Source organism: Sphaerodactylus townsendi, unplaced genomic scaffold (assembly GCF_021028975.2).
Source record: "Sphaerodactylus townsendi isolate TG3544 unplaced genomic scaffold, MPM_Stown_v2.3 scaffold_1005, whole genome shotgun sequence".
Taxonomy (NCBI): Eukaryota; Metazoa; Chordata; class Lepidosauria; order Squamata; family Sphaerodactylidae; genus Sphaerodactylus; species Sphaerodactylus townsendi.
The window spans coordinates 1-11,665 of record NW_025949524.1 but is presented as its reverse complement, the minus strand read 5'-3'; the positions used below and the strand labels follow the sequence as shown (position 1 = coordinate 11,665).

The window sequence follows — 11,665 nt, the reverse complement described above, 5'->3', positions numbered from 1 at the left end:
GGGAACCTGCGGCTCTCCAGATGTTCAGGAACTACAATTCCCATCAGTCTCTGTCAGAATGGCCAATTGGCCATGCTGGTAGGGGCTGATGGGAATTGTAGTTCCTGAACATCTGGAGAGCCGCAGGTTCCCTACCCCTGGGCTAGCCTAAAAACTGCGCCATCTGCAGGCCAAAAATCCCACAGACGAACCTGCAGTTTTTGCGCCCCCCCACAAGGCGGCGCCCAGGGCAACTGCCCACTTTGCCCAATGGGAGGAACGCCTCTGGATCCTAGCAAGGCTTTTGCTAAGCCAGTTCTGCTGGGCTATGAAAGCACAGTTACATTTGTCCCCTCAGAGTTCCCGCCATAAATCCTCCCTCCCTGATTCCCATGGAATGTGAAGACAACACAACGGAAAGAGGAATGCTTGGGAGTTGAGCATCTCAAGGCCAGCGCAGTAATAGTGCTCAGTTAGCCACCTTCTGCCGCCTCCCGCTGAGAAGGCGCCAGGGTCTCTTCTAGTTAGCCACGGTTACTAGCATCAAAGGAAACCGAAAGAACAGAGGAAGAGCAATTCACATATCAGAAGGTGAAGCCAGCTTCCCCTCCCCACAGCCAGGTGTGAGTCTTTGCCCCTAAGCCCCGCTCTGTGCTGGCAGGAGGGCACATCCTAACAGGTGGAGTCTGATCTGGAGAACTGGGTTTAATTCCCCCTCCTCCACATAGCAGTGGATCTGGTGAACTGCATTTGTTTCCCTGCTCCTCCACACGAAGCCTGCTGGGTGACCTTGGACCAGCCACAGTTCTCTCGGAACTCTCTCAGCCCCACTTGCCTCACAAGGTTCTGTTGTGGGGAGAGGAAGGGTAGAAATCCAAATGTTTCTTCTCCTTCTGAAGGATCCGGCGTGTCCCTTCCTTGTCCCTTTTTCTCTCCAAGGCCATGCCATTGAAGCTGGCTGGTTCCTGCTCCGCCACGCCCGGCACCAGCGTGACCCGGCCCTTGTCTCCCAAGTGGTGGAGAAGTTCATGAAACAGCCGTTCCGTTCGGGCTGGGATCCTGAGCATGGGGGTCTGTTTGCTTTCCAAGATGTTGACGGACTGTGTCCTACACAGGTACGGCTCTTTGATGGGGTGTGTCCTCTGAACTGGGAGATTCCTAAAGATTTTAGTACTGTGCCTGTTGAGTGTGAAACCTGGGCTGGGACTTCACATATAGACTTTATGGTATACTGTAGAGCTTGCCCTCTGAAGCTGCCTTTTGATTAAGGGAACCCGATCTCTGAAGTCTGGAGGTCAGTTATATTTCCAGGATATTTCCTGGCCTCTCTCCAGGAGATCTCTATTCCTCAATTCCTCCCCTCTCTGTTGGGCTAACCCAGGGGTAGGGAACCTGCGGCTCTCCAGATGTTCAGGAACTACAATTCCCATCAGCCCCTACCAGCATGGCCAATTGGCCATGCTGACAGAGGCTGATGGGAATTGTAGTTCCTGAACATCTGGAGAGCCGCAGGTTCCCTACCTGGGCTAACCGTTCCCCACTCCACCACAACATCTACCATTACTACTAGGAACAACTGTTTTTCCTTGGTCTTACAGCTGGAGTGGGGAATGAAGCTTTGGTGGCCTCATACGGAAGCCATGGTTGCCTTCTTGATGGGCTTTGCGGAGACACGGGAGTCAGATCTCCTGGTAATATTTGACCAGGTTGCCAAATACGCTTTTGCCAAGGTAAGCTCACGGCTGAAGGTTTTTTGGATTCTGTTTCAGCTTTGGAGGGAGGGGGCGCCCTGTGGGTCAGAAGAAGACGGGAGACTGAATCTGAGGTGGACGACCCAGGCTAGCCTGATCTGGTCAGAGCTTGGAAGTGCCAAAGGTTCGCCACCACGGTGTTAGGCCCTGGTACACCGGTCAATGATTGGGACTCTGGATATGAATCAGAATCCTTTATTGAGATGTCAGCAGAGGCTCAAATGGCAGGAAGACAGATCTGAAGGGCTGGCTCCTTGCAAACATACTTATTCCCTTCAGTTTCCTGCTCCCTTGCCCCCCTTCCTCCGAGCAGCAGTGGCGTAGGAGGTTAAGAGCTCGTGTATCTAATCTGGAGGAACCGGGTTTGATTCCCAGCTCTGCCGCCTGAGCTGTGGAGGCTTCTCTGGGGAATTCAGATTAGCCTGTACACTCCCACACACGCCAGCTGGGTGACCTTGGGCTAGTCACAGCTTCTCGGAGCTCTCTCAGCCCCACCTACCTCACAGGGTGTTTGGTGTGAGGGGGGAAGGGCAAGGAGATTGTAAGCCCCTTTGAGTCTCCTACAGGAGAGAAAGGGGGGATATAAATCCAAACTCTTCTTCTTCTTCTTCTTCTTCTTCTTCTTCTTCTTCTTCTTCTTCTTCTTCTTCTTCTTCTTCTTCTTCTTCTTCTTCTTCTTCTTCTTCTTCTTCTCGCCAATTAGTGGAACAACAAGGTGTGAACAGCTTTGTTATGGAGTTCAGGATGTCTCAAGGCCACCAGATAGCCTTTGCTGGGGAGCCTCTTCACTCCCCACCCCTTCCAGAGGGCCCAGGTGAGGTCACCTGCTTGCTATGTTTCCAAGCACAGTGACTAAACACAAAAGGTCCATTAACATGAGACAGTTGAGTGTGAAAGGAGGTCCTTGGGCCTTGGCGGGTGCAATGCCAGGCAGAGCAGGAGCGATGTCTGACAGAAGCCAAGCAGGGTTGGCTTTGGTTAGCACTTGGATGGGAGACCACCAAGGAAGCCCAGGGTTGCTATGGAGAGGCAGGCAATGGCAATCCACCTCTGTCTTGTCCCTGACCTGGATACCCCACACAAGCCCGATCTTATCATACCTCAGAGGCAGGGTTGACTCTGGTTAGCACTTGGACAGGAAGTCCGGAGTTGCTACGCAGAGGGAGACAATGACAAGTAAGATCTTCTTGTACTGAGCTGTGGCCCACTCTGGTAAACAGCTTGCGTAGAAGAGGAACTCATGGGGAGGAGCCATGGCTCAGTGGTAGAACATCTGCCTGGCATGCAGAAGGTGTTAGGTGTGACCCTTGGCATCTCCTGCTAAAAGGACCGGGTAGAAGGTGATGAGAAAGACCTCTGCCTCCGACCCTGGAGAGCCACTGCCAATCAGAGTAGACCGTCCTGACTGTGAGGGACCAACGATATGACAGCACAAGGCAACTGCATAAGTTTCAGGTTGGAGTGATTGCTCTCTACTTGGGACCTTGGATGGCTGCTGCAAGTCAGAGTAGACCAGTGATAGCGAACCTTTTCGAGACCCAGGGCCCAAATTGCAACCCAAAACCCACTTATTTATCGCAAAGTGCCAACATGGCAATTGAACCTGAGTACTGAGGTTTTAGTTTAGAAAAAAACAGTTGGCTCCGAGGCGTGCATTACTCGGGAGTAAGCTTGGTGGTAGTCGGTGGCTTTGCTTTGAAGCAACCGTGCAACTCTTCCAATGGGTGAATCACGACCCTAGGAGGGTTTACTCAGAAGCAAGCCCCATTTCCAGCAACCGAGCTTACTCCCAGGTAAAGGATCGCGCTTTAAAGTAAAGGATCGCGCATGAAAATCAGTGGGGTTTAACAGCGCTTAACAGGGTTACCCACACTGCTTCCCCAAAACTAGGTCTTAGGTTTAATGCTAATAATAGAGCCCCGCGGCCCAGGCCAGCCTAGATGTGGGGGGGGGGGGCATGATTTCCCCCCACATAACGAACTCTATTTGCGTGTGCCCACAGAGAGGGCTCTGAGTGCCACCTCTGGCACCTGTGCTGTAGGTTCGCCACCACTGGAGTAGACTGACAGGGGGACCCCACAATCTGACTTTATATAAGACCAACTTGGTGTAGAGGTTAGAGCAAGGGTAGGGAACCTGCGGCTCAAGAGCCGCATGTGGCTCTTCTGCCCTTGCACTGCGGCTCCACGAGCCGAGTCGCCGGCTTCATCCTTGCCTGCCCTGCAGGCAGCAGGGCGGGCGCACCAATTGCCCACAGATGGCTGGGCTGCGCCGCAGGCTTCCCCTCTCGCCCGCCCCGTTGGGGCTGGGCAGGCGCTTTCCCGGCGGACGGTGAGGCCGAGCCGCTGGCTTCATCCTTGCCCGCCCTGCGCTTCTCAGAATGAGTGGAGTAAAAGGTAAAAAAACCCAATATATACAGTGTTATATTTATTTTAAATGTCAAAAATTATTTGCGGCTCCAAGTGTTTTCTTTTCCTGTGGAAAATGGGTCCAAATGGCTCTTTGAGTGTTAAAGGTTCCCTACCCCTGGGTTAGAGTGATGGACTATGGCCAAGTTCAAATCCCCACTGTGCCACGGAGGCTTGCTGATGGGTCCCCTGGGCAGCAGCTCACACAATTAAATTAGTGCAAAAGCCTATCTTTATATTTCAGGGTTCTGTTTCCCATAATCCCGATCGACCTTCATATGTGTGGATAAATTACAGTGCAATCTACGCAGAGATGCTTTAGTTGAAGAGTAGCAGATGGCAGTTAGAAATGTACAGGAAAATAATTACTGGTTTGGGCAAAGTAATTTTTTTTATTGAGGGACACTGAATGGTTTTAAAACAGTTATTTTAAACAGTGTTGAGGTGTGTGTGTGTTACTGTTCTTGCCTAATTTTTGTGCTCGTGTTTAATTAAGGAAGAAATTATTGGTAAATTTGCAGGAGTGAGTGGAGACAGTCTAGACTCTAGCCTGTGTAATGTGGTGGTTACAGAGGAGGTACCTGACCTTTTTGAGCTTGTGAGCACATTTGGAATTCTGACACAGAGTTGTGGGCACAATCACAAAATGGCTACCACAGGAGACCAAGCCAAACACAAAATGGCTGCCACAGGAGACCTGGCCAAACACAAAATGGCTGCCACAGGAGACCTGGCCAAAAACAAAATGGCTGCCACAGGAGACCAGGCCAAACACAAAATGGCTGCCACAGGAGACCAGGCCAAACACAAAATGGCTGCCACAGGAGACCAAGCCAAACACAAAATGGCTGCCACAGGAGACCAGGCCAAACACAAAATGGCTGCCACAGGAGACCAGGCCAAACACAAAATGGCTGTCACAGGAGGTGAAGTAAAAGACATAGAGGAAGCTAAAATGAAGTGTTGAGAAGGGATCATTTTAAAATACCCTGAAAAAAGGGGTGTGTGAGAATAAAACAGACACTGTGATGGCAGCTGCCACTGAAAACATGCTTTAATCTGCATCGCTGATCAGGTCTTCACTGCCCCATCAGGGAAACTTATCCCTGTAGTATGGAGATCACAAGTAATTCCAGGAGATCGCCAGCCCCACCTCGAGGATGCCAACTTTGGGCAAGAGCCCTACCTGGCCCCCTTCCACTTTCTTACAACACTTGGCAGGTGCCAAGAAAGATGTTGGCAGATGCCAAGGCGCCCACAGGGACTATGTTGGGGATCCCTGGGTTAGATTAGGACACAGGAGGATCAAGTTCAAATCTCTGTTCTGCTGTGGAAGGTCACTGGATAACCTGGAAACATGGAGCTCTCTCAGCTTAATTTACCTCACAGCAGAGGCATACCGGGGGGAAATGGCACCCGGAGACATCTGTACCAAGCTCCCCCCCCACGCCTGTGGCAGGGCCCACCCCCTGCCCCACCCCCACCCCCACCCCCTGCCCCCTCCCAGCTGCTGGCTCTGAGCTGACAACCAGCAGTCCCTTCTGCCCTCCCCTCTGGGGAGGACAGAAGCAACTGGAAGGCTCCGTGCTAGGGCCTTTGCTTTTATAAGCTTGGGGGATGGGGCCACGCCTCCCAGAGGGGAGGGCAGAAGGGACTGCCGGCTGCCTGCTTGGAGCCAGCAGCCGGGAGGGGGTGGGACTTGAGGGGAGTCGGCAGCCGGGAGGGGGAGACTTGGTAGTGTCCTCTGGCTTCCTTGGCCCCACCCATGTCGATGATGACATGGGCGGGGCCGAGGGCACCAGAAGATGGCAAGGCAGCAGAACTTCCTGCTATCTTGCAGTCTTCCTGGTCATGCGAGGGGCCGATTTCGCGCCCCCCCCCACGTGACCAGATCAGTGGCGCCCAGGGACAGAGGTTACCGCCTGTCCTTAGGCAAATACGCCATTGCCTCACAGAATTGTTTTTGTGAAGATAAAGAATGGTGGAAGGAAAAATGGTGATTGGCAACTGCTTGGACTCCCTCTTGGTGTGGGGGGGGGGGAGAAACAGAGTATATAAATCTTAATAAATAAATGGTGCGCTCTTGAGGTGTATCCTGAACACAGGAGAATGCACAGGAGGTATTCGTTTTGTTTTCATAAAATCCCTGCGTTCAGAGGTAAGCTGACAAGTAGGGAAAACAGCATGCGAACGGCTTCACCACCACGGCACATATCCAAAGTGGACCCCACGTGCCTGAAAATTAGGTTTAAAATCATGTGCAGTCTCTGAACACAGAACTCCCAGAGTATGCCTAGTTTGGCCCTGAGACATTCTGATATGCCCAAAGGTGGGATCCAGCAGGTTCTCACAGGTTCCTGAGAGTAGGTTACTAATTATATGTGTGCTGAGGGGGGGTTACTAATTGGTGATTTTTGCCTTCGTTACGCCCCTCCTCTCAGTAGTAGCGCGCAGACCTTGAAGCAGTCTAGCAGGAGGTGCACCGGCGTGCGTAGCAGCCTGCGCCTGCGTGCATTCGTTTCCCGCCCAAGGACCGGCGCAGAGGCTGCGTCCTTGCCACAGCCCCGCCCAGGAATGCCCCGCCCCCGGAATGCCTGGCCACGGCCCCGTCGTGCCCCGCCCAGCCCCATTGGTGCTGCACCACAGTTTGAACCCCACCACCATGGGAACCTGTTACTAAAATGTTTGGACCCCACCACTGGATATGCCCAAGTCCATAAGGTCCACTGTCCACTGCATCCCACTGGTGGTATGGTCCCTTCTTGTAGGGTTTTTGAGCCTGCGGGCAGCTTTGAAATCCTGACCCAGTGCGACGGACACGATCACAAAGTGACTGCCATAGGAGGATGGAATCAATCATAAAATGGCTGCTGCTGGAGAACCACAAAATGCCACAGAGTGAGGTGATTTGTAACTCTAATCGCGGCAATCTGACATTTCAGACAGGAGATTGAAGAGGGTGCCTTTTGATCTGCACAGCCAGTCCAAAGCCCAGCTTGGCAAATGTCCCACCCAGCCCCTTCCACTTTCTAAAAGCACTTGGCAGGGGCCAAGAAATGCGTCAGTAGGCGCCGTAGTGCCCACGCACAGGCACCATGTTGGAGAACCCTGCCGTAGACCACCTTATAATTTTTTTAAATATATTTTTATTATTAATAACAGAAGCATATATAAAGAAAATACATAAATATAAAACAGACATTTTAACATAAAATATCAACAAAGTTACATACACCTATAGTTACACACATAAATTTGTATATATTCCACCTTAACCCTAACCTTTTGTCCCCACACACCCATACACATTAAGAAAAAAAGACATAAAAACAAACAAAAAACTACAAAGAAAAATATAATGCATATATATATATGTGAGCAGACTTCCAAAAATCTCTATTTGTATTTTTCCCTTAATCTTGTATGTAATTTTGACTATTACAACACTGTTTTCTGAATATATTGAGTCCATTTTTCCCATTGTGTTTGGTAATTATGATCTAGCTTATAGTCGGCTTCATCTACTATTTTTGCAAGTTTTGCCAATTCTAATACTTTAATTTGCCATTCAAATTTGGATGGATTATGATTAGATTTCCAATATTTCGCCCATACAATTCTGGCTGCAACTGTTAGATATTGAAACAGTGACATTTGAGTTTTACTCATTTTTAAATCTATCATACCCAGTAAATATCTTTCTGGTTTCAAAGAGATCTTCCTATTTAGAATGATGTTAATTTCTTTATGTATCATTTTCCAGAATTGGGTGGCTTTCTCACAAAGCCACCATTGGTGAATAAATGTCCCCGTTTGTTTGGAACATTTCCAACATTTATCTGATGTATGATACATTTTTGATAATTTTGCTGGTGACCATCTTATAATTTGATGCACATCACTTTCATGGTGTTTAGATCCCTTCAAGATCTGGGACATTACCCTCTTCCTTGTTCTTCACCTAGTTTAGGGATCCAGAGTCGGGAGAATGGTTTGGCTACCTGACCCAGGAAGGCAAAGTAGCGTTGTCTATCAAGGGAGGACCATTCAAAGGTAAATGAGTTTGAACCTGAAATGAGCTTGAAGTTTCTTCCCAATGCCAGGTATCCCCAAACACCAAGCAGTTAAAAATGCCTTTCCGTCTTTTATTAGCTCCTTCCCTACAGAGTCTGCCAGTTTAGAATGTAGATCAAATGCCAAATGAGTTCCTCTCACCAATCAGCAACCGCCCATCCCAAAGTATCTGAAATTATTGGGGGGAAAAGTTGCAAAGTGCAAAAGTGGAGATCAGTTGTAATTCAGGGATATCTCTGTTCTCCACCTGGAGGTTGGCAAACCTAATTGCTCCTACTTTTCTCAACCGCGCCTTTTCCCCCCCTTAGGTTGTTTCCATGTGCCTCGTGCCCTGCATATGTGCAAGGAAATTCTGGAGTCACTCATAAGCGAGGCGAAACCTCTCAGCCAGGAATGAAATGCTCTTCGGAATCAAGGGCCATGTTCCTTCCCTATTCTGCTCCAGATGGGCCTTTGTTCCCACCACCCTCTTGTCTGGCCTCCAGACCAGCCCCACGGAACACTCTCTGCTGTCTGTGACTCACACTCCAAACTACCATCTTTCACCCGTGACTAGACTGGACTTGACCGTCCTGTTTGAAAAAAAGCTTGCTGCAGCAACGATTCCCTGGCTGTGTTTCTCTGAGGGGACAGCTCACTGGAATAACAATATGGCCAATTACGCACAAGGTGTTTGCTGTGTGGTGGAGGCAAATGTCCGCTGCAGCAAGATTTACAAACTTATTTCCTCCAGCCTTACTTTCACTTCCCACTCTCTCCATGGCAAGCAAATCCACTTATAGCACTATTTTAATTTTGCTTTGCTGCCAGAGTGGGACAGATTTGCCAATGGGGACAGCTTTGCCCTGGACCTCTTCCCTCCACCTGCAGCCAGTCCATCTAGTTTTACCGCCCCCCCCCATCCCTTGTGCTGCTTTGCACATTTCCCCCTCATCTTCCTCCATGTTGCTGACTACTTCCCGCTTCTTGTCCTGCTGTATAATTTCTATTGTCCATGGCTTCCCTGCTCCTGCATATCTTTATATCTTTAGATTTTTAACACAAAATTTAAATAATCATATTGATAGAACAATAAATCAATACTAACACTAAAAAACAATGACTAGTCAATCAGTCCGACTACCTGATTTGCTCCTGCATTTGATCCACAAACTGGGATGTTCCCACCTTCGCAGTTTTATACAGAAGTCATCAGTGATTCCAGACCGCACCAGGGAAAGCCCGTTGATCTTGATGCTTGGGAGATGGACAATCGTGAACTTGGGTAGCTCAGCAAACGCCAAACGCATTGTCCTTCCACGTTTTTGCAGTTTACACACCTCTATTACTCCCCCCTCACTTCCCACCACAAAAGACAATCGGTGTTTGGGCATAATGTACAGATGTCAATTCAAGACTTTTCTTTAATAGTTTGCCTTTTTAATGTCGATATATTGATCTACCAATTGAACTGATATATCGCTTTATTGATGCAATTAAAGATAAAATCAAATATTACATTAAAAATTAAAGCATTGCCACAACCCCCACCCCTCCGGACCCAAGCAAAAAAGCCGGCTGATGGGTTATGCCTGCCCCGCTACAAACAGGGCTGCGGGTTATAATGCCAAACATGCCCAAAACAAAGATTCCCGGGGGGGGGGGGATTCTCTGCGAAGCTGCGGGAATGTCACCTCCCCGTGTGGTGTTTGGAATGGCACTGAAGAACCAAAACAGACTGTGAGTGCCACCTACAGGCCAAACAGGACAAGTTGCGGGTTTTTTTCTTCCGTGTCAAGTCACATCTGACTTATGGCAACCCCATCATGCACGGGTGTCAAACTCGTGGCCCTCCAGATGTTCATGAGCTACAATTCCCATCAGTCCCTCCTAACATGAGCATTGGCTATACTGTCGAGGGCTGATGGGAATTGTAGTTCATGAACATCTGGAGGGCCGTGAGTTTGACACCTGTGCATAGGGTTTTCAAGGCAAGAGACAGTCAGAGATAGTTTGTCATTGCCTGTCTCCACATCACAATCCTGGTATTCATTGGAGGTCTACTATCCAAATACTTTCCAGGGTCGACGGCCAGTGGTGGCGAACCTTTGGCACTCCAGATGTTATGGACTACAATTCCCAATTGGCCATGCTTACAATTCCAGATGTTATGGACTACAATTCCCAATTGGCCATGCTGGCAGGGGCTGATGGGAATTGTAGTCCATAACATCTGGAGTGCCAAAGGTTCGCCACCCTTTCACTAAAAAGAACCAAAATATCACAAAACAGTGTGCTAGCTTGGGACATCTCTAGAGCTTCTTGTCAGAGTGAATGTTTGGTATTTTTGAAAAGGGGAAAGGGAATAAGTTGTTTCAAAGCACGGTGAAAGGCAGAGTAGTGTGGTAGCAGGAGCACCACAGGACTAGGATCTAGGACAGGGGTGACTATACGGCGGCTCGTGAGCCGCATGCGGCTCTTTGCTACATGTTGTGCGGCTCATGGCTGGGGAGGCTGGAGGTGGAGTGGGTCGCCCCCTCTCCGGCTGTGCAAGGCCTTGCCTCTGGCCGCACTACCGGGACAAGGAGGCCGGGAGGGGCTGCAGCAGCATCCTGAGCATGTCAGTCGGAAGCAGACATGTTCATGGCCCCTAGCAAAGCACGGCCGTGTGGCCAGAGGCAAGGTTGTGCACAGCAGAGACATTCGGGTAGCATTTTATCGGAGGCCACGGGGGATGGCGAAGTGCAGGTGCATCAGCTGAGCTCCACTCAGCTGCTGGCTATAGATGCACCCGTGACCCAGAGGCTGCAGGTCAGCCTCCTCCATGGCTACTGAACAGCACAGTCCAGCTCAGTTTGCGGCTGATGCACACGCAACAGTGTAAGTAACTTCACCTTCCCTCCTTCCAAGGTTATCCCTGTTCTCAGGGACATAAACACGCTTTTTTGCCTCATCCTCCCACCCCTTCCTTTTAACTGACACGTAGATGTTGCCAATATTCTACCCCTTCTGACACATATTCAGGCTGTTTGTGGGGAGGAACATGTTCATTTGGATTAATTGAGGAAATCATATTATTCCAGCCCCATGGAAGTCAATAGGTCTTAAAGTGGCTTTATGCTTGGGTCGGATCACTTAATAATGCATCCCTTATTATTTTGAACAAAAAGTAGTTATGTGGAGGATGAAATCCACCATTTACAGGGGACGGGGGCAGCAAACCATTTTGCTTTGGATGAACAGTATCCAAATTCACTTTTCTGTGTGAAAATCTGGCACTTCCATGACAACGTTCTCTATTTAAGTGGGCAGAGGTGGCCTTTTTCTGCTTAATCTCTGCTCCCCCTCCTCCACCCGCACAAAATTTGAGCCAGAGATGGGCTCTGTATCTGAGTTTGTATCTGGGGTTTGCTTTACATTGCAAATGCAACAGTGCCCTAGCAATTCAGCGTTTCTTTTTCACTGTGGGCCACC

The 11,665-nt window shown here is 49.5% G+C and overlaps 1 protein-coding gene across 1 annotated transcript; it reads left to right on the top strand.

The window, feature by feature from the left end:
• Window positions 1-918: 918 nt before the first annotated feature.
• On the top strand, window positions 919-9,308 carry LOC125424792 (renin binding protein; the record flags this gene model as incomplete). The annotated part of the gene is made up of 4 exons (XM_048482222.1): window positions 919-1,094; window positions 1,578-1,709; window positions 8,104-8,191; window positions 8,521-9,308. Coding segments are annotated over 4 exons (485 nt in total), but the record flags the coding sequence as incomplete, so codon positions are not given.
• Window positions 9,309-11,665: the final 2,357 nt, after the last annotated feature.